This window comes from Bactrocera oleae, chromosome 2 (genome assembly GCF_042242935.1).
Source record: "Bactrocera oleae isolate idBacOlea1 chromosome 2, idBacOlea1, whole genome shotgun sequence".
NCBI lineage: Eukaryota > Metazoa > Arthropoda > Insecta > Diptera > Tephritidae > Bactrocera > Bactrocera oleae.
In genome coordinates, this window is record NC_091536.1 from 72,504,007 (window position 1) to 72,527,921 (window position 23,915).

At 34.3% G+C, this 23,915-nt stretch overlaps 1 protein-coding gene across 15 annotated transcripts in view; it reads left to right on the plus strand.

Annotated features, from left to right (window-relative positions):
- The window catches only part of cpx (synaptic transmission protein complexin), a 316,297-nt gene that overhangs the window by 236,418 nt on the left and 55,964 nt on the right, over positions 1–23,915 (plus strand). The window contains exon 1 of one of the 15 annotated variants that reach the window (XM_036368059.2): positions 15,293–15,858. The exons of 13 other annotated variants lie outside the window; for them this stretch is intronic. In XM_036368059.2, coding sequence (XP_036223952.1) covers positions 15,846–15,858 — 13 coding nt within the window. In that variant the 5' untranslated portion in view covers positions 15,293–15,845. Of the gene's footprint in view, positions 1–15,292; positions 15,859–23,915 lie in introns of those variants that run through there. One more of the 15 variants, XM_036368062.2, reaches the window with a different exon arrangement.

Sequence of the window (23,915 nt, forward strand, 5' to 3'; positions counted from 1 at the left end):
ATGTATCGTACCTAGCTGATTTTACTATTTCGCTAAAACGAAAGTAGCAGGAACACACGCATGCACGCACACAATGCAGATAAGATCCGAGCGCAGCACAAATTAGTATGTGTTTGTCAAGAACTTGGCTACGATGTTGCTTACAACAAAGTCACACATATACAGTTATGTATATGTATATTTGCGCGTACTATGTACTTTTCAAGTGATACTTGTGTATTTGCTGCACTTTGTATGAAATGCATTTGTAATCACTATTTACCTGTATGGCGTTCACTAACACACACACACGCGGACACAGGCACATGCACTTGATGCTACTTTGAGTATTTGCACAAATTGGATTAAATACTTCTGGAATTACTTTCGCCTACATGAGTGCCTGTGATATGCGTACTAACAGGTACCATAAGTTGATTCGCTTTGAATGGGAGCAGAAGTAGTAAAGGAGTACAAAAATGTTTTGTGGCACTGTAATACGCTCTTTCTACTACAAAGCCTGACATTGATTTCATACTTATTTATAATTTCGGAGAATCACGAAAATATAATAGTTACATGAAAGGGAAATCCATAATCATGAAACTCAATTAACGGGAAAATCTAAGGTATTAGTTTAAGGCCTTATATTAATGATACTTGTTTAACCTTCATTACCAACAAAAGTAAAATCAATTTTAAGCCAATGAATCGCTCATTTCCATCTAACTTATGCAAGAACCACACTCCAAAATTTGATTTGTTTGCGGAGATGTTGATACGAGACAAATCTAGTAATAATAGTTCCATCTCTAGCTAAGCAGAATGTCAAAAAAAAAATAAAACTTATAATAAACAAGACACAAGATATCGGTTGCAGCGAAGCGTACTCACAACTAAACAAATATGCACACAAAAAAATTAATTTTTATTTTTCAGTTTATAGGACAGCTATATGCCATAGTGACTCTTATATTGTTGCTTTGAACGAAAATCCGTATCGAATTTCGTGATACTTGTTCTTGCTTGTATGACAGCTATATGATATAGTGGTCCGATATCGTCGATTGCGCCAACAGAGCTTGATTTGAGATTAATATATTTTATTTGAGATTTATATATACATACAGACTTGTTACGTCTTCAACATTTCTTTCTGGGTAATACAAACTTCTTGGCAAACTTAATATACACCGTTCAGGGCATACAAAATCATTACAAGGATTCATTGTGTATAACTAATAACAGCATGTTTTGTCTGAATTTATATAATATTTGCATTTCAGATCACATTTACTATTTTCCGATAGGTGTCACTGAGGTCGAAATATTTCTACAAACATTATTTATCATGCGATTTAGAGCATATTTGAATCACAATATCAACACATGATACAGCATACATAAGGCTTAAAGCGGAAGCGGCAGGGAATCGAATTATGTCTATAATGAAAATATGATGTACTCACAGATGATTGAGCTGCGCTTCCTGTCTTAAAATCAACCACGTTAAATTGACAATAAGTAAAATATAACCATTTCGATGAGTCTCTTAATGCATACATATCACGTACATGCATTCATATACATCCCAAAAATTATATGGCATATATGAAAAACAAATGCTCAAACCCTTCATTTTGAATAAAACCGACTACAAAACTTCATAGTTACATCTTCTCTGGTTTTTACCAAGTTTTCTGAAATTTCGACATAACATAAATTTTGAAAACAACTGTAAAAAAATATTTCTAGCCCCAATTTCGATTAACAAATGAAATGCTTGATACAGTACCACCAAGTCTTACCTTTTTGTTTGCATATAACTCTTTGAAATAGTGGTTACTAAAATGTGTTGTAAATTTTAAATAAAATTTTTACATCCGTCGGCTATCACGTACTTTCCTTCTAAATTACACTTTCATAATTTTTCTATAATTCAACGCCATCGAACAAAAACGAGCGACCATATCCCGCTAACTTACAAAATTCATGCTCCCTCAAATTTTAATCTATACAAGTTCACATTATATTAGTTTAAAAATAAAAGCGCACTAAAATATGTTATAAGTCAGTAGCAGATACCAGCAATAGCGCCCACGCCTTAGCGGCAAAGCAGACATATCCCTTGAACTTACAAAATTATAAATGAGAAAATAAAAACGATGCAAGCATTTCCTGTACACACACATATAAGTTTTATAACAATGCAGCTGTCGCAATCTATTGCATAGCATAGCATAATATAAGAGTGTCATAAACTAAAATCTATAAGCACTTGTGCCGCACATCTAAAATGCGCAAAAATAATTTACTTAAGACGTGCTTGGCATACAATTGAGACATTTGTCATTGAGGCAATGCCAAAAGTCTTCACATAGCAACAGCCACGCATGCATGGTGGCATTGGCGGCTGGCGCATCAGCGACAATACCGCAGGCACGTACACACCGACAGATGCATGGATGATGCTCAGCTGTGCTCCTCACGGTCGCTGGTAAAACAGGGAGTGACCGGGGGCTAGATAGTTGTAGGGAGTTATGAGTGCGTTGGAAAAAGCTACAAAGCCACTATATATATATAATATATTGTAATATGCATGCACATATGTATGTGTGTAGCATACTTTAAGGCACACTGCAATTTTTTCACTCCTGTTGGCTTACACGCTTAAACTCTGACGATTATGCCTCAGTAGTAAACCATTGGTGAATTCGAACGAAATCACTTGCGCACAAACACATCCTCACTTTTTGTTTACCAACGTAAAACAACAACAAGCAGCACATACGTGCCAGCAGCGCAGGCCCCTGGCGTGTGTAAATAGAAAAAGGATTTTCCATGCTCATATATTTTGACATAAAACTCTAGTTATTTTTGTTGTTTTTTTTTCTTACGAAGTTTGTTATTTTATTTTAAACACTTTCTTGCCATATTCTGCAGCTGCTTTTGAACAAAAGTAATGTTTCATGGTGGCAATGACAAGTACTGTTAAGTGCTGTCAAAAACACCACCCGCTAGTGCTCACTCATACTTACCGCCGACACGCACACACATACATATTCATATAAGCATATGTGTGTAGTTCGGCAGTGGCATCATATCAGCTTCGACCTTTAATGCTGCCAGAAGTTTACGCTTATTTTATTGCAGCAAAGCATATATTTATATGAAGTACAAATAAAAGTAAAACGACTTTCGGTCTGCAGCATTGAAATGCATTGGTGAGTGTGTGTGCGCAAGTTATCTGACAATTTATGAGCATCGTCAGTGGAGCAATTTCAGTTTTCGCATTTTTCTCGCAATTTTCCATTGAACTCAGGCTTATTGGCAATAAAAGTAAAATTTTATTTTCATACCACCTACCCACTTGGCAGTTACATACATTTCGTTACTTTTTGAAACACAATTACTAAGCAATCAATTTTCCACTGTTTTAACATGCAGAGCACTTCTATTTTCATGGCGGCTAGTGAGTGTTAAGAGGCATAATAATATTCTATAAAATTTTATTGCGATGCTTTTTAGATTAACTTAGAAGAGCACGTCAAATTTAAGTTACTTTTGGGAATAGTCAGTAAGCCTATAATTTCTCGTAAGAAACATTTGAAAATATGAAAGAAATATATTTGTTATCGTGCAGTATGTGTTTGCACAAATGATATTAGTCAACACAAATATATATATATTTATCTTAAGCTTCATTCTTGAAATTCAAAAATTCTAAAATTGAAAGTAAAGTAACTCAAATGTGTTTTACCTTTTTTCATATTATGACGAATGGTTCAGCAGAAAATAAATAGTTTAAAAATATTATTAAACAATATAAAAAAATTTTACCTAACTGTATATATTATATGTAATGTATATGTTGAAAAATTAGTGTCCCCAAGCCACCAACTTGTCACTTCATCGTTAATTTTAATGGCTAACGATTTGGTAGCGATGTTTTTGTTCACCCTCATCATGCTTTTGATAGAGAGAGAGAAAGAGTTTTTCAAGAGTTTAGAGTTTTCAAAGTCAACGGGCTACTCGTATTTCGTTGAAAACACAAGTGGTATAACAAAGGACCTAGAACTTACTACACTTTATGTTCAAAAAAAAAATCAGAAAATAAATTTCACTAAAATAAAAATTCGAGTGCCTCCAAGTGCTTTCGTAAGCTTGTGTTACTTGAAGAGATTTTCAATGAGCGTTGCAAAAATATTAAAAATCCTGCACCGAAAGTATTAGAATTACTTATTTTTAAACAGCATACTATTAAATATTGGTTGTTAATCATGTATGTATGTTGTACGTAAAAACGGCATAAAAATTCGAGGCTCAATTTTGTTATTTCTAAATATATACTCGTATAAGTGAAAAAAAGCGCTTCTATGACGAAAAATTTTGATACATAAGCGTAAAATTTATGTACAACAAAATACACTTTTCCTGCTTTTTGTTTGAAATTTTCGAAAAATAATCAAGTTATCGATGGATTTCAACTTTAGTGAACTAACTTAATACATTTTTTCTTGAAATCTAATAAAAAAAGTCTAATTGGTTCAAAGATAAAAATAAATATGGCAGAGTATCAACTTCTGTTCGTGATTAGTCGAAAAAGGTGGCTTCTTTCCTTCAGCACCACACTTCATACTCCAAATATTAACCAAAATACAGTCAATCCATCAATAGGAGATGTTGAGAACCTCTCTTATATCAAAAATATTTTTACGACGATTTTTGGGAGCTATTTTATAGACTTTTTTGATATCTTTGTTAACAGAGGTGAATAAACGAGAGGACGAATTTAAATTTTTGAAGACTTCTCGACTGCTGTTTACCGAACCGAACAGGGTTCGAACGCTGAAATTGCATCGCTTGAATAAAATCCGGGTCGCCATTGTGGGAATTGACAACTTTGCGATCATTAATGAACGCTTCATGCCAAAGAAAATTACTCTACAACGGGAACTCCATAAAACGTTTGCAAATTTCAATGAACCACATTTATTAGAGTAATTTGTTTAATCCGCTTCAAAAGGGTTTTACCAATCTTGGAAACGAATTTAAGCAAAATACATTATATTTTAGAATATGCGCCGTTTTTCTTATTTTTTGTTACCCAAGAAACGCTCTGACGTTGGATTCAGGCTTCGAGGACATTCATATGAACTTTATATATATCTGCCTCGCAATTTACATATACAAGTATGTATAAAAAAAATAATGTGTTTAAGTATCACAAAATACATTATCCAGTTGCCGTATAAGTACTTGAAATACACATCAGTTATTTCCATTATGCTGCATGCAAATTTACATAACTGCAAGCTATAAGTAACGTTACTTATTATATATCTGTGGCACTAAATGTGCTCAACCAGCAATTTATTTACCGCTTATTATTTTGTTATGCCCTTTCTGTTGGCGCGCAAAATTTCACAACGACTTTATTTCAATTAATGTAAATACCACAAATTGCAGCAGCGTGGCAACCATAACCAATATCATTGAATGCAATTATAACTTTGTATTTTTGTATTAAATTGGCTTATTTCAAGCAGTTGCATCATTATTTTAATTGAACACAATCAGCACGGTAATTTCGCGATGAATTATAAAAAGCATGTGTGTGAAAATACAACAACATTAATGGAAAATATAGTGAAAATATAAATTTAATGAAAATTTAAGTAAAAACTAAAATTAAAATTCAAATTTACATAAATATTAAAATAAAAACTAAATTTAATATTAAAATTAAAATTCAAGTTAAACTTGAAACCTGTATTAAAATTAAAATTAAAAAGAAAATTAAAGCTTAAACTAAAATTAAAAACAAAATTACAATTAAAATTAAACACTAAAACTGAAACTACAACTAAAACTAAATATAAAACTAAAACTAAAACTAAACATAAAACTAAAACTGTACAACTAAACCTAAAATGAAAATTTGAATTAAAATAAAAAACTACCAGAATTAAATGAAGTAATGTACAAAAAAATAATATAATGAAATATATAAATAAAATGTAATAAAACTAAAATTTTAGTAAAAAAACTTGAAACCCAAATTAAAAATTCAATGAAAATGTATACAAAATAAATATAAAACATGAAAAGACGTTAACTTTGGTTGCACCGAAGCTATAATATACTTTACAAATAAAAAAGCTTCTTACAAGAACTTGATTCCGATCGTTCAATTTGTAGGGCAGAGATATGATATAGTGATCTGATCTGAAAAATTTTGTGAAGATACCTCGGCAGATAAAAAAATTTTCCATGCAAGCATTTTACTACGATCGTTCAAATAATATGGCAGCTATATGCTACAGTCATGCGATCTATTATATAATATAATTTTTTCGAAGATTGCATTATTGCCTTAGTTCGATATCGGCCTTTCCGACAACTGAGCAGCTTCTTAGTGAGAGAAGTACGGGTGCAAAATTTCAGATCGATAGCTTAAAAGCTGAGGGGCTAGTTTGTATATAGACAGACAAACGGGCATGTCTAAATCAACTCAGAGCATCATGCTGATCATTTATGTATATATTTTATAGGGACGCCTACGTTTCCTTCTGGGTGTTACAAACTTCGTGGCAAAATTCATATACCCTGTTCAGGGTCTAAACACAAAGGCGTGAAAATGTATTGTGAGACACTGTGTGCTGCACAAAAAACTATTGTGTTGGTATTTACTTTATATTTGTCATATTTATTGCTGTTGTATTTTTTTTTTTATATTTTTGCTACCGTATAAACGTTGCTTGTGTTTTCCGTTAGCGCGCTAATTACATTATCGGCGACACAATTAAACGCGCCAGAAAAACCTCAACAACAAACAGGATTGTTGTAGTTTGGTTAACAGATATTGTAATTAAGAAACAAAATTTACCATTAAAAATTTTACAATTTTTTTTCGCCACCTTTCACCGCAACGCGCTCAATACTCTTATACTTAAATATATGTATGTGTATGTGTATGGTTTGTATATAAAATTACTGAAGAACTGTGATGGAGGGTTTCATAGGTGTAGAAGGATGCGTTGGATTTGGTGTGAGTTAAATTTAATTAAGTTTTGTGGTATGCGAAATATAAAATTTGCGTAGGAATGCCGCTGCTAGGTAACCCGAAAGACGAAGTGTGAGTGAATATTAAAAAAGTGATGCATACAAACGCTTTTATTTAGTCTGTCGTGACTATCTGAACCACAAATACACTGTGCTGTCCTTTTTATACTCGCTTTTTATATGTGACTGTTGAGAGCCAGCACTGTGGGGAAGGGGCAGCCCACAGGATTCGTTAAAAAATTGCGTGTTAACTATTTTTCATATTCAGCTAGAACAAAGTCAAATGATAAACATATTTTTAATTCAAATAAATGATTGTAATGCGACTTGAGGGAAATGGCACATGCACACACACACACACACACAATCACAGAAGGGAGTACGAAAGTACGAGTATGCTTATAAATTCAGAGTCTTTCACCGCATAAAGTGCTTGTATTTAATACTCACACACACACATACTTACGTACATGTGTATATTACTATATAATGTTTTCAAGCACTTAATAATTCCAAGCATTTTCACGCCGCAACGCACACATACATACGCACAGCATGAGCGCTTCATTCACTCGCACTTAGACACCTATTAATATAGTGCGACTTTAGGCGCCATGGGAGTAGCCGCAGCTGCGGCAACGCGTGGTACACTGGCGACAGCAAGTGTGCGTGCATGGAAAGGAATTCATGCATGTGTGTGTGTGTGTGTATATGTGTATTTCAGCGCCTTAATTCCCTTGTCTAGTTTAATACAAATACATATTTATTTGTATAAAAAGTTGAATACTAAATAGTTGAAGTTTCCAGAGCGCTTGCAGCGGTGGGTTCCGACTCGCTACAGAGGGGAGGGCTTCGGTGCATGCCTGACGTTTGTGTAAAACATCACGTTCTTCGCATTGAATGCATTACTTCAAAACGTGACTTCTGCACTCTGATTATGAACAAGCCAAGGCGTGCATTTGCCATAAGCAAGAACAATATCAACAACTACAATAGCAAAACCGAGATGCCCACAATTTTCCACACCACAGAGTCCAATAACAATTGCGGCCGACCATATCGTGCTCTAATCATCATTGTCTACCGCGTCCACCGTTATGATTCTGATTAAAGATTTGCTTACGTGTGTGCGGACGTACAAGTGTGTGCTGCTGCTGCCGTCACAATTAAAGTTTGACCATTTATCTTGCATGGAACATTCGATTCACTTCAATTCGCTGTGTGTCAGGCACCCCAAGCGCTCCCCTGCATTATCGCACCATTATTCATATAATTTGCTTTATTTGCTTCGTTCATACTTTCTCATTTGCGGTCGAAATTCCTTTCTAATCCGCTTTATTGCTGCCAAACACCAACAGAATATTACCACTTTGAAATATTCTTCCATATCAACTCTTTTGCCTATTATTCGACACGCGCACACATACGCCCACAAACATTCAATTTCTTATAAGTTTATCAAAGCTAATGTATGTCAGCATCCCATGGTGGTCCATGCTGCTTTTTACTCTTGTTCTCTTTGCGATATTGTTTCTTATTTTGTCCTTGCCTCGCCTATTGGTGCTAAGTGCTCTGCTTTTGTCATTTGACTATGATTGATAGGCGAAATGTGTGACATTGGTTGCTCCTCTTGACACTTCTAGGAAAGTAAGAAAAACCTTGCACGGGATGTTGTCTTAATCGCGCAGTCAAGTGTATGAAGCGAGCCATTCGCAGCGACCGCAATTAGAGAATACAGATTTTTTTTATATTTTGTCAGAATTGTGCCAAAAATTATTTCGGAATAATTAATTTTATGGTGTTTGACATTTCTACTTAATCTATACTAATTTTAATTTGGAAGGTCTGTCCCTAGCGCCAACTTCGCTTAATCATGGTAAGACAAGGAAAAACATTAACTTCTGTTGCAACTGACCCAAATAATCAAAAATGCAAAATCAATATCTTCAAAACTGAGAAACTATTTATTATATACCATATACAGACGGACATGGCTAAATCGAATTAGCTCGTCACGTCAATCATTTATATATATACTTGTATGTATATACTTTGTAGGGTCATTGAGCTTTTCTTTTAGGTGTTACAAACATCGTAGCCCTGTTCAGGGTATAAAAATTAACCATTTATTAACTGTTATTAGTTAGGTATGTAGCTTACAGCACTATGTAGTGATGGAATCAAGAAGCTGTTGACTGAGTTATTTTTTTTTTATCATGGAACCCGAATGAATTGTTTAACTCGCTAAGAAATGGAATGTGTGTGCTGTGCTATGAACTACACCTATTTTGGTTTCCAACTCTATTTGGTATATATGGTAGACCCGATTGAAATTTCTGACACCTATGACTCTGCAAAGATTTCTGTCAAACTTGCGGAAGCTGAGTGTTCTCACGGCGCTAGGTATAAACTTTCTGAACTTCTTGACTTGGACTTTAACCATACTTTTTTTCTTGCGGAGTGAGAGACTTGGACGGAGCTGCTAGAGAAGTTGAGCAGTTAGCTGCGTTAGGGAAGGTTCGTACGAGAATCTACTGTTACGACCGTTTCACCAGCATTAGCTTGAGACGTTCAGAACATTGTAGGGTTTTCCGGCAAAGATGGATATCTAAAAGGGAACGGTTGAGTTACTGTTTAGTTTACACCGAAAGTAAGACAAGTGGTTTTACAGCTGCACACCATTATTCTGGGCTCAAATAGGGACCACTTGACTTTAATCTAAACGGCAACAACTAACTTCCTCATAGCACTCATGTCGGTGGTCGGAGTCATAACCGCATCGCTGAATACTGTAATAATGAAAATGAAAAATATTAATTGACTGAGCGCTCATATGTAAAAACAGTGAACCTTAGCTACTGAGCCAAAATCGTTCTAACTGTTCAGGCTACGAATTCTGCTCATTCGCTATTCTCTTCAGCTTCAGTCAGCCGATTTTGTAAGAAAAATGGTTGAAACACCTTAGTTTTGTAACATACATAGCTATACATAAAGACTTCTTTTATTTCATGAATTTTGGCATAAAAAATATATTGCTAAACCATATCTAGTTCCCGAAGCAACGTAGTAAAATAACCTGACTTATACAAAATTAGATCCTAATAAATTTTACTTTAATTAACTTCTACTTTTATGTTATATATTACTAAATGAATTTAAATATATCTATGTGAAATACAGCAGCAATGCTCTTAAATATTTCAGAATAAATATGTTTTATTGTATAAATACTTTTTTATTATATAAACTTCAGTTTACGAAAATAAATTTAATGCGAATTACTTTCTTTGACACGTCAAATAATTTATTAATTAAATTCAATTTCAGAAAACAAATTAAATTAGAAGGCATATTAGTTTACCACTAACCACTAAACTCGAATAAGGGTGAGTTCATTACTCATATAATTCGACAGAAACGTCATATGCAGCATATTTGCAATAATATGGATTAAGCAAAAATAGAAGAATAATAATAATTTCATACAAGTGCCACTCAAGGACCCTCACCCCCACATACATAGTATAAACGCAAGCATTCACTTCCACATGAGCCTTTGGCGTGTGCGGCAATTTAATACGAATTAAAATTGAAATTATGACACACGTGCGGCGCCGCTAAGTGCGCTAAATTCCATGATGAAAAAAGAATCGCGAAGAATGCGAAATTATTGCTGATTGCTTATATGAGGGTGAAGAAAAGGCAAATGAGCAATGCTCTTATCCATTGTCATACTTCAGTGCTAAACACATATTTCTCATATAAAAGAATATTTTGTATGCCGATGCTTCTAAATCTGGATATGTATATGCATACATATATATTTTAAAAGTTGAGCATTACCTTAAATGTCAGATATTCTGATTGCCAAATGAATACTAGCTTCTGATTAAGTGACAGCCAAATTTATATGAAATCGATTTGAGCTAGTTCAAGAGAATGAAGTTATTGACTCACCTGTTTTAGTCGGGTACACAAAATATACACTGATATCTTCGAGGCGTAGTCTTGAACTTATTTTTTTGTATGGCCGTTTGAAATGTTTTATGATTTTTTTATTCTAAAAAATTAATAACTCAGAAGATTTGTCTCTTCGCTACTACACTTACTGTCTTTTCAGCGAAAAAAAATTTAGATTTAAAAGAATTGTCTGGTGGTTTAATGGCACTTTACTTCGGTGTCATAGTTAACTGAAATGCTGAGGCTTAGATCTTTGCGGAGTTGTCCTAAAAATCAGCCTTAAAACCTGAAAAAAGAAAGCGGAAATTATCATAAAAAAGGGTACCTGCTCTACAAATGTACAGATATGTATCAGCTATTCTCAATAATAAATTTCACTGAAAGATCTGGGAAATAAGTTGAATAATTTGCCAATATTAAAAAAAATTAAGATATTGACCTCTATAATAACAGACTGTGGTCTGCAAATATCACAGATAACTAACTCAGTGGATATTTATAGCTAAATTTAATAAATTATAAATATCTGCTGCTTGATTAGTATTATGCTCTTGCCCACCCCAGTCATAACCTGTACAAAGACACAGTACTCCATACTTATACCAATAGAAAAAAAAAGAAAATAAAGTGCTGTAAAAAGTCAGAACATAGATTACGAATTATGCCTTTTACTAACAAAAAAAAAAACTAAAGCTTAGCAGAAAAAATTTAATAAATTATAATATTTGCAATTCAACTCTTTTTGGCTAACTGCTGTCGCACCAAAACCTTCATATAATACTTCCACCCATTTCCCCCAGAGCATTGGTTCAAGCTTAGATATTGTTACTCAGCAATAATCCCGCATTTTTGCTTTCAAATTTTAATTACTAAAGCATAAACTATAGTTGTGTATGTATGTATGCATAAGCTATGGTAAGCCGCTACACACTTTAGTTATTGAAATTTGCCGAATTCATCCCCCCTACCTCCGTCAAATTGCCATCACTGACTTCGGCATACATTATAATGACATACTAATGCATATTTAGTCGTTGTTGTTGTGTTTGTAAGTCATAGTGGTAATAAAAGGACAACACGTTGCTCTTGGCGTTGGCAGCAGCTTAGCCGAGGCGAAGCGGCTTATAGCTAGGCACTAAACTACAAAAAAGGCAAAAGGCCTACAGATAATTGTTCGCATTTTCTTAACATATTTTCGCCTGATTGTCTTCCACGCCAAGGAATTTGCGTCCGTTGTACAGAAATATTAAGCATTTTTTCTAGTTCTTATGCTAAGAAAGGATTATTTCTGCGGGCTGCTCATATAGATAGTACGACAGCAGTAAGAAAAATAAGGCAGAAAAAAACTTAAGTCGTGGGTTCAACTAGCGCAATCATCTAGAGTGTGAAGAATTGCTGATCTTCGGCGGAAGTCGCATTAGAGTGACGGAATAAAAGTTGTGAAGTGTTTAGGAATTAAGTAACCTCATCATCAGCATGACACGCCACAAATACGTAGAAGTGTATGTGTTAATGTCCATGCTTCTTTGGATTATAGTGAGTAGTAATTGCAAAGTCCAATGGGCATTGCTTGGCGCTTGCTTGCTTAACATTCTTATTCATGTATGTATGAGTGTTTGGGTGCGTGGGTGTTGTTGACTGACTGACTTTCTAGCATTCAGGTATTTCTAATCAGACTGGCATGAGTAATTTTCAATGCATAATAGTAAATAGTTCAACGTATTCGCATAATTTAGTTGTAAAATTTTTCTATTTTGACTGTGTTTGTATAATTTATACTTTTTGCGAAACGTAATAAAATCTGCTCGCTCGTCAAATTTCTGAACTACTTTCAGTTATTCCTAATTTTATAACATCTTATTGGCTAGAAAGACAACACATGACATCACCAACAATTTTTGTGATTGATGTATAATTCCAGAAAATCAATTTCGAATACATCTCTTTTGAAGCTATACGAATAATTTAACCGAAATGAACGCATCAGTTATTTATTGGAAAATATTTTTATAAAACCGAATTGAGAATAAAAAAGCTTTTGATTTTAGTACATGCAAGAATATTTTCAAGCTGATATGAATTTATTTCTCCCAGCAAAAAAGCAAAAATAAATTTCTCTGTTTTTCAAAGTTAGCCTCCAAAATCGAAATTCTCGCCATTAAATTTATTATTATTTTGTTTAATATAAGTTACCGAAATAGTAAAACTATAGGTATGTTACATAATTTCTTTTAATCTCAGTGTATGATATTTTTCGATGCAGCTAACACTACTGATACAATAAAGAGTTCGAAGATTCGAAGAAAAAATAAGGTTTACTTATGAAGAGGTTTGATCGCAAAAACTACACACTGCAGACATTTTTCTACACAGAGGAATTGATAACACTAATAATTTTATTGTACTAAGCTATAACGCTGCGATTTTATCAAACAAAAATGTCGTATTAGAAAATTTAATGTCCCTAATTTTCCAGAAATATTTTTTATAAAATACTTGCTACTTTTATTTCAAAAAAAATTATTATATTTTTTACCAATAGTATTATTATGCAAATCTACTACCTATTTATTTAACATTTCCAAAAAGTATACTTTACTTTATAAACTTTATAATAAAGTTTAAAATCTTATCTTGAAATAATCGAGTTTAGGACTTTTGAGTAAGGACTCATTACTTATTCACTTGATTAAACCTGTCACTCATTCACTCTGTACACAAACAAATTCAAACCACTCAGGTTCACAAGAATGAATTTTCCACTCACGCATATCTCGAGTAGTTTACTAACACTTCACCTTAAACACATTTGCCCTGAGTTAACACCGCATGGCGTTTGCGCCTAAAAACATACTCAATTTACACCATATGACTGAAATTGTTGCTATCACGTGTGCGATAAAAGCGATCCAAACTCACTCGAAGGCTATTAGCATGGCGATAGGAGAACGGTCTGAGAGCGTGCCGAAGTTGAGCACACAAGCTGATGGTACTGTAGCAGCAGACGTTGGCGCTGGCAGCGACGCACTTCAATTTTGATTGTGAATGTCGGTGTTCTACAGCCATCCCTCTTACGCACATCGAACACATTTCCGTTTTCACGATGTGCTATGCTTTCGATAAAAACACACAAACAACTGCAACACTGCTTACAAAGTAAGCGTTAGGACATGTGACCATTACGAGCCAACCGAGTCAAAGATACACCTACCTCCACCAAAGATTTAACAAGCGCTCTCTCTATTTTGTGTGCTCCCATGCAGCGAGCGAATGCGCACACTCTCGTCGGGCAGAGCGCATGTAAAGAGAACACGCGCTCCTTCTCTCTCGCTCTCGCCGGCATATGTAAATACTTTACCACCCACAATAGCGTAGATGATCAACTGCGCAACTCTCACCGTAAAGTACATGCCCCACCGTCTCTCTCTTGCAGCATTTAATACGCATTGCTTAACGCCCTCTGCCTTCAATTTTAACCCCTGTATGAATGCTTTTCATGAGCATCGCGCCGTTATCACTCGTTTCGACAGACAATATAGCGCTTGCTGCTTTCCACGGTTTTCGGACACGTAACACCTCCACCGACAACTCGCAGCAGCGTTGGCACCCACATCACACGACTCCATCTTAGCGCGGCGATGCTGTGCTTTAACACAGACTCCGATAGCAGCAGCAAGAACTTAACTTCGTAATCGGGCTTGCGATATAAGCGTGCGAAGTCGAAGGGCGCCCAAAATCATAGCGCACACTACAGACAATGAACAGTTGAAGTTTGAAGTTTAACGCAACCAGTACAATGCACAACAGGCGCCCCAAAGTATACCACATTTATGAAGTGCGCGTTAGCTAAATAAATTACAATAGCGCCTAAAGGTATAATACATAAAATAACTTCAGACGGCACTCCAGTGTAGTAATCGAATTTAAGTTGCTTCCCATCAATCGACTCAACCTTTCCAGGAAATAAGCCTCGCCAAGTTGTTTGCCAACTTAAATTTGAATTATAACGCTAAGTCGGTCGCTCGGTCAGCAAATCAGTTAGTCAATCAGCGATGAGCTCGGCAAATCACTCGACAAAACACTTCGGCAGCTTGACGTTCGCTCGGCGGTGAGCACACTCCAACGCCAGCGCGTCGTTACCGCTCACCGCCGCTCACCACTACGAACGCACAGCAACCCTCGCGTCAGCATGCCGCTTCGGCCGTTCAAAAACAGCAGCAGCAGCAGCAGCAACTTTCCTGCGATGCTTCGTAGATGCGACTTCAAAAACCAGTCACTGCAGTCGTTGGGCAATCTTCTGGGTCGCCAGTTGACAGCCAGTGCCATGGCCGTCGTCAGTTCAGTGCACAAAGTGCGTCAGTCCAAGTTGTACCTGGTGGCAGCACTAGTTGCCAACACCAACATCACTAACACAAACCGTACAAGCAGTAACAGTCAAACTAATACTACAACAATACTACGAAAAAATAGTGACACAGTGTTTGACAAACAACGCAACAACATCGGAGTGGCCGAATGTAACGACGAAGAAGAACGCGACGACAACGACAACGATTTCGGCTGAAGGCTGTGAGGCGTGACAGTCGCTGTGCAAGCCATAACGACGACGACCAAATTCAGTGGCCTTAGTGACGGACAGTCAGACGGGTAGACGGCTGCATAGCATAGCACAACATATAACATTGCATTGCAGTGAAGCAATAGTGCAAAGCGTAATTGTGTGCGCCTATAAGTAGATTTGGTGAAGCGAAACGCAAGGCGGCACAGCGTAACGCATTCAACACACACATACAAAACGGGCTCAACAACGAGATAGTATTTAGTGAAAGCGCCAAGGAATCATGAATTTCATTGGTATGATTTGGAAAATATTTTTCGGTTTTTTTGTAACAATGTTTTTCAGTGTTGAAGTGAAATATTAGTGCACTTTGGTCAAGACTTTCGAAGTGCTGTGTGGACTGAGGTAGCGTTTTTTTTTTTTTTTTTGTAGATCGAGCATCAGATTTTGTTGAAATGAAAGTGAGGAGGAAATGAAGCGAGTTTTTAACAGTTTACGAAGTTTCTAAAGTTTTCATAGCTTCTTGAAGTCACGCAAAAAAGTTTTGAAATCCGATCTGCAAACATAAGCTATTCAAAATTTAGCAAACTCTTTTATTTACAGAATGAATCAAAATTAGGTGTACCTAAACGAGAAAAATGTCTGTAGATATATTTTTCAAATGTTATTTAGCCCAGACACACAGATATTTATTACATATCAAAGCAGCATATTTCATAAAAGACTTCAGACTCTAAAAAATATAAAATTTTCTCCTCAAAACTTTTCTTAAATTACATAGCTGCCTACTTTTTTCTTTAACTTTTTACAAACTCAATTTCCCACTATTACTTCACACTGTCAACAATTATTGCATATTCATTTGGCCACTATCTACAACTGAAACACTACTCAACTTCAATTTCAAAATTTTTCTTTAAACTTTACTGCGCCTATTACTAAATACATATCTATACGCCGCCTGAAAACAACGCCACACTCACTCTAATATATCGACGACGCAACAAACAACTATAACTACAAAAAAACGAGATGTAAGTGCTAAACTTAAGTGTATTTTTAAAGTAAAAAAAAACAAATTTGCCACTTCTTGAAGCAGCCTAAAAGTAGGCCAGGTAAATGGCGTGCAAACAGAAACTTGTGCGAAATTACATTGCTACCACTCAATTACGAAGCATACCTTTAGGCGCATTGCAAATGCAAAAACACAATTTCTCGTGCGTAACTTAATATTTCATAACAATTTATTGCTTAGCGCCAACCATGTACCAAGTAGCCAGCAACTGTGTTACTTACTAGCGCATAAAATAGTAAAAAATATTATATGTTTTTACATTGCTACACAAAGCGTGCAAAGCAGACTCACAAGTAAACAAGCAGCGCCGCTACCATGTGACCGTTTGCGCTCATTTCGAGCACGTTTTTTTCACATTATTGATTTTTTCTTGGCACAAATTTGCGCCTGACAATCAACGCAGCGCATTAAACCAGCATATGTATGTATATATAAATATATATTTATGTGTGTATGAAAAATTGTGCTTGTGTGTGTTTTCTGCATGTTGGCATGCTTCTTGAAAAGCAGGACGTGGCAACTTGGCGCTCTGTGTCGTTAAGACAAAAACGCAATAGCAAAGGTTCAAGGTTCGTGCAAAAGTTTAGCTCCCCAAAGTCTTTGGCGCCAGCAGAGCTTAAACTTTTGTGCTGCTTATTTATTGTTTCTGCTCAGCTCATATTATTGTTGTGCATAGAATATTTGCTTTATTTGCGGACCTCTTTTCGAGTCTATTCACAAAACTAAATGCACACAGATGTAGGGGAAAAAGAAGAAAAGCAACTACTAAGTAAAGCCAGCAATAAAGCTTTCGAAAAGTTGGCGCAAATAAGTAAAGGCATTGCAAAAACAAAAATTGAAAAAAAGAGTGAGAAAACAAAAATTATTTTATATTTCTAATTTTTTTGTCTATAAAATGCTTTTATAATGCAGCACAGCTTTAGGCGCTTAACATAGCAAAACTTGCTAAAACACTAATTTTTGTTGCACAAACTCCAAAATTTGCCTTAAATTTTGCCTTATATAACATACATATAACGAGTTAGAGAAAAATGCGCGTATATAATTGCCCACCTCTGCCGCTCAACACTAAATGCTGAATTTGTGTCAATGTGTTAGTGCGTTGCTTGGTCATAAAATTTTGGTAAGTTGCCAAAAATTTAGCGCTTCCGAAATTCCAGCCAGCTGCGACCACAATGGCCGTCGTCAATGTCGCTTGCAGCGCTGAAACATATTTTTCGTGTGTCTTTGTTGTTTTCTATGTTTCTAGCCTTGTGCCACTTAAATAATTTATGCAGCGCACAAAACTTTTAGCCACACATATATACATACGTACACATTTGCACGTGTTTTGTTTTTGGCTGTGTTTAGGCATACATACACCTAAAAATGTGTGCTTTACTAGCAACAAAACACGTGAAGAGACGATAAAATCATTGAATTTGTTGCCGGTTACATATGCCGTTAACAGACACACATACACGCTTATAATTTATAGATGTGTGTGCCGAAAAGCTTGGTATCTAATTTATGCATGCTCTTGCGGCAGCCAAAATGCTGAAAAGAATATTCTTGCTATTTAACAGCGGCCGCACATGTCACATGAGCACATGAATAATAGAACATAACCCGAAAACGCTCTAATGTTAATAATTCGAGTACACACAAAGTGATAGACGCTGATAAAGTAGCTCTTTGCAATATTCATTCAGGCATTTATTTGTGCATATATAACATGGGAATTTCTGCTTTAGCACAAAGCGACAAAAGCAATTATTAACATTCAGGGACTGGGGAGACTTGGTGTTTGAAATAATAAATCTTGGTGAATTCAAAATTTTAAAAAAGGCTAATGAAAAGTGTAGCAAAAATATATTTGCATAATTTTTGGCACTTCATCATATATACGCCTTTTATGACTGTGGGCTTTAACCTCCCAATTTTTATGTCATACACTCGTACAATTGAAAAAGTTTTTTTTTTTTGAAATGTATGCAACAACATTAAAAGTTTTCATACAGTTAATTATATCAAAACGAATAAAAATTAAATATCTGTCGAAACACCTAAATTATGGCACGAAAATCAGCGAGATATTAGTCTCTTGTCAGTTTATTATGAATATATAATATTAGAGAACAAATATGTCATATTAAATCTTAATATTTAACTAAAATTATTTTTTTGTTTTTTAATTTAAATCGGTTTTTTTTATAAATATAGTAAATATACTTAAAAAAATACGTAGTAAAACTAGACACTGAACAGGTTTTTGCTTATTTGACTTGACTTTCAATTAAATATATGAAGATATTTAAATATTATCATTTTCATATTTGAATATATTTGTTATCAATAATAATCGGTGCTTAGACTTTTGTAAAATTTATGCGTTTATTAAATAAGACATTTCTCCGATCAGAGCTTCAATTACTTTAAAACTATCACAAATATTTTGAAAGCCTAAAAGATGCCACGAAAATAACAAATCATCCGCACTTGCGCTACAATAACTATTAATAGAAAATTCAGCTCAATTGATACCACTTATTTGAATAATTCTAATATTTCTCTAACTAACCACAATAAAAATTTACTCAACAGCTATAAATATAATGCCTTTTCAAATTGTTACTTTTCACGTATATAAATATATATATATAAGTATATATATGCATAAAAAACCAAACAATTCAAATATTCGACTTTTCAAATTTCAAAAATTTTCAAAATATTATTAAAATTTACATTTGTTTTTGCAATACTTGGCTCAGCTGTGATAAACGTGGTTATTTATTTTTTCTCAATATTATTGTTAATAATCGAACATGAATAACTTAAAATAATATTTAAATACATCAAGCGTATAAAAGATGCAAAATAATTAAAAAAAAGTATATCATACTAACAACTAAAATCTATTTGAAGCTACTGATAGGTGTTACACCGATCTCAAAGAAGCTTTATTATGATCTGAAATTTAAATTTATATGCTTTTCTGCCATTTAAAGAGTATACGAATGCGCAGCAAACTTGTCCCCTCAAATGTCAAAGTTTTTATATTTAAAAATTCATCAATCACATCATTTCATCACCGAAACACACGAATTTCATCAGAAATATATAATCAATGTAAACATGAATTAAAATAAATAAAATTACAAGTTAGTTTGTGCGCTACAAATTATGCAATAAATTAAAATGCTGCGCACGAATGAACTAAATTGAATTTGTTCTAGCGTATGTGTTGGTTACATAACGTGCCACAAATTTGTATTTGCGTTTGCGAGCAATTTGCAGTGCAATTTTAATTGTCACCGTTTTTGCCACATAATAAATGCCACCAATTTTCACCACACTATTTGCAGTGATTTTCAATCGACAAAGAGGTTTTTTTTATATTGCACCATGACAACAATGAAAACCTCGCTTACAATTTCGTGAGCTCGCGTGCATGTAAAGCGCGGCAGCTGGTCAAAATCGTAAATAATTTGGTATTTTTGCAGAAAATTTGCATAAATTACTTTTCAATTGACCGTTATTTTACTATTCGTTATGACTTCGTTTACAGTAAAATAAAAGCATTGCATACACAATCGCATTGTTGGCGAGTTTTATGGCGCTTTTTGTTTTGCAATGAAAATATGGTCAAAATTTATGCGAATATTTATTCAGTTTTTTATTTCAGTGTTTGCAAAATAACACTTTTTTTGGCAAACATATAAATTTGTCATAAATAGCTATCAATCAAAAAGTTCGCAAAAATCTATGTAACAGCTTTATTTCTATGAGATTTTTTCATTTTGCATTACAATTTCATTTTTTTAGCGCCTTATAATAAATCGTAATCAAATTATGATTTTAAATATTTCATTCAAATTGCTGAGATATTTGAACTACCAAAAAATCTTTGTAAATATTGTTTAGCCCAACTATTTCAGACGATTTATTGTAACAAATTTTCAAGAGAGGGCTCAATAGACCCTAGGTCGCGGTGCAAACCTCATACAAATTCTAACTGTTTTTAAGAGGTCAAAACATGAGGTTTAGACAGAGGTTTAGACAGAGGTTCTTAGTTTAGTTAGACATTAAGATGATATTTCAGATTAACCATAATATATAGTACCTTAAGTCTTCTTGTTCCAACTGCGCAAGCAATTCTCATCGAACCTGCTTCTATATTATTATATATACCAGACTGCACAGAATTTGACAATATTTCGTTGATTTTATGAAACAATTTTGGTTTTGGAACTGAGTTCGCCTATGTCAAGCCGAAATTATGATTAGTTAACATGCATATTTAGCTTTTTGTTGTACATATATACATATAAGAAATTTTTCAAAAAATGTAGAAAAAAGTTTGTTTAGCTTTCGGTAGCCATAAAATAAAAATGTATATATCCGGAGAGCTCGAATTCAAAATGTATAAAAATATTTATCGAAATAAAACCTTAGCAAAATTTGGTAAAATTAAATAATATAGAGCTTTTATTAAGCTTTAGAGCTTAACCAAACCTTGAAGCTTTCTCTAAGCTTTTTTTAGTATAATTGCAATTCAATTTCTAATAAACACCACTATCCCAAATACATTACAACTCTAAAATACCACTCATAGGTCCATTAAACTAAATGTTAGAGCAATATAATGATATTAAATGGTTTCGCACAAATTACGCTGCAATCGAAAACCAATCGAACGCATCAGTGAAACACACTTGAAATTCACCGAAAGCGAGCGAATATGCGAAAAACAAATCAACAACATTACAACTAACATTGATTGCCACTGGCACACATTTACTAGAATCGTTACGAATCATTGCGATTGCAGCGAATATGCCACAATGCATTTGCAACTAACCACCAGCAGTAGAGCAACTAACAGCACACGAAGTGCTTGACACAAGACGTGAGCTGTGCAATCAACGCTGCCACAAGAGTTTTCATGACGCTGCCACGTAGAGGGTTTTTAGTTGCTTATAACAAACACACATAATACATGTTTGTATATATATTGTAGTTGCTAGTTTGCTATGTGCCGTTTTTACAAGCGCTTGCAGTGCACACATCCATACACATGACTATTCATGCATATTGCCTTTTCGGCTCGGTTCCATTGTTTGTGCCACATATTTCTAACACAAAAGAGAAACCAAAAATACTTGCCGCATATTGCCTGCAATTCCATGCAATACCGCATGCCACAACTGCCGCTGAAAATTGCTGGCTTAGCTGCAAGTTTGCATGCGCCAACTGTGGCAGCACTTGAGTATTGGCATTGTTAGCGGCAGCATTGATTGGCAAGCGTATTCGATTGCTATTGAATTTCTGTTTGTCGCTTACCAGCATTGACATTGAAAGGCTGCGCACGTTTGCTTATCTTTGTTGAAATTATAGCAACAAATCTTTGCAAGATATTTTAAGTTGCCTCATGAATGCAACAAAATCAGTTATTGTGGTTGTTCAATGAGCGGTACATGACAAAAGTTAAATTTATTTTGCGTATGTTATTTATTTTTACTGCTTTCTTTAGTGTCCTTGTGAGATACCATACTTGCAACGTATTTTTTATTTTTTTTTTGGTTTTTACAAATGCTTGCGCAAGTACTTTAAAATTCGTGTACTGATTACACATAATGGAATTTATGAATATTTAAAAAAATTGATGAAGTTCTATAACGGTCAGTAGAATTTCTGAAATTCGATGGAAAATTTAAATCTTAACACTTTTTTCTTCACAATTTGCTATTTCTTAATAAAACAGCATTAAGTCATGACAATGCTGTTTTAAACTTTCATCTTAGGTGTTAATTGGATTAGCGACAAGTTAATACTAACCTAAGATAGGCCTAATGAAGTGTATTTCAAAAATTCTATTCCGGTTTTTGAGAAATTGAGCTGCAAAAATAGTTTTCGCTAAAAAAGTGAAAGCTTCTTTGTCACATCGCCTACCTGCTTGTTTGAAATCGATACCAAATAGTATGTTTCACTGAATTTATATTAAAATTAATACATTTAATAATATTAAAGAGAAACCTTTTCACACTTACAGTCATGTTAAAAAATGTTCGATTCATTTTAGTAGTGAAAGAGGGTTGCAACAAATTTTTTAATTTATTAACTAATATATTCGGTGATTTCGATTTAATTGTAACTTGGAACGACGTTGCCACTTTATTTAATTTTAATATTAATATTAAAGAAATCTCATTATACATATGTATTTAGGTCTTACTGTCATTCATTATTAGAAATTATTACTTATATCTTTCTTTCCGTGCTTACCTTGTCTGTAGCAACCGAAGAAACTAACAAAATTTAGAACGGACTTTCATAAAAATTATACACATTTCGAAATTCTTTAATTTTTGGAAATGGAATGGAAAAATCAAAGCAGTAAGACAATTTATTTTTTAAAAACTTCGAAAATAATAACGGAAACGTTAGCTTATGTATTAATAACCAACATTTATATGCAAATAAATCAAAGTCATGTTAGTTACACCAAATATAACTCAAGCACATCTAATTCGATATTGAGGATCACAAGGTTGTAATAATATTATCCGTGAATAAAAATTGTTTACTTTAATTAATGAAATTGAAAAGTGCTAACTTTTTCGTGGCTTTAATTAAAAATTTTTTAAGGGTGCTACTATAAAAATTTTTATACAAAAAAAAATTAATTTCGCAGTAAAATCTCTGTACCTTCACCTAAGGAAACCGCAACTCTAAAAATAAAGCTAATATTTCTAGCACTTCACCATATGAAGTAGCTTACTTTGTTAAGAAAAGAATAACTTAGAAATAAATACGCATGAGTTTCACCATTTCCAGCACGATATATTTGCCTATTTACGAGTATGTTGCAGTTAAAGCAAAGTCAAGCAACTCTTTTAGGACAGTTTCATTCACTGCGCTCGTAACCTGCTGACTAACGCTGTGACATTTAGTTAAAAACTCATTGAACTACAGCTAGAACCACTGGCTAGCGCTGGCTAGGAGCATAAAAACAACTTTGCAGTGCAGGTAATTTAGCCGAACGAAAGCTGCGCACAGTCAGAAAGTCGAAAAGGCACGCAACAAAGTGCTGTCAAACCGGAAAGTGCGAGCGCCGAGGGAATTAAAAGAGTTACATTACATTGCGCGTTGCGTTAGTTGGCAAAAAATGTTAGCGAAACTTAAGTATGCGTGAGTAGTAAAAGCAAACGCAAGCAGTGTACGTCGCATTACAAGCAGTAAAGTTTAATTAAACGTCGCAACGCTCAGCTGCGCACAGGGAAAAATGCACACAAA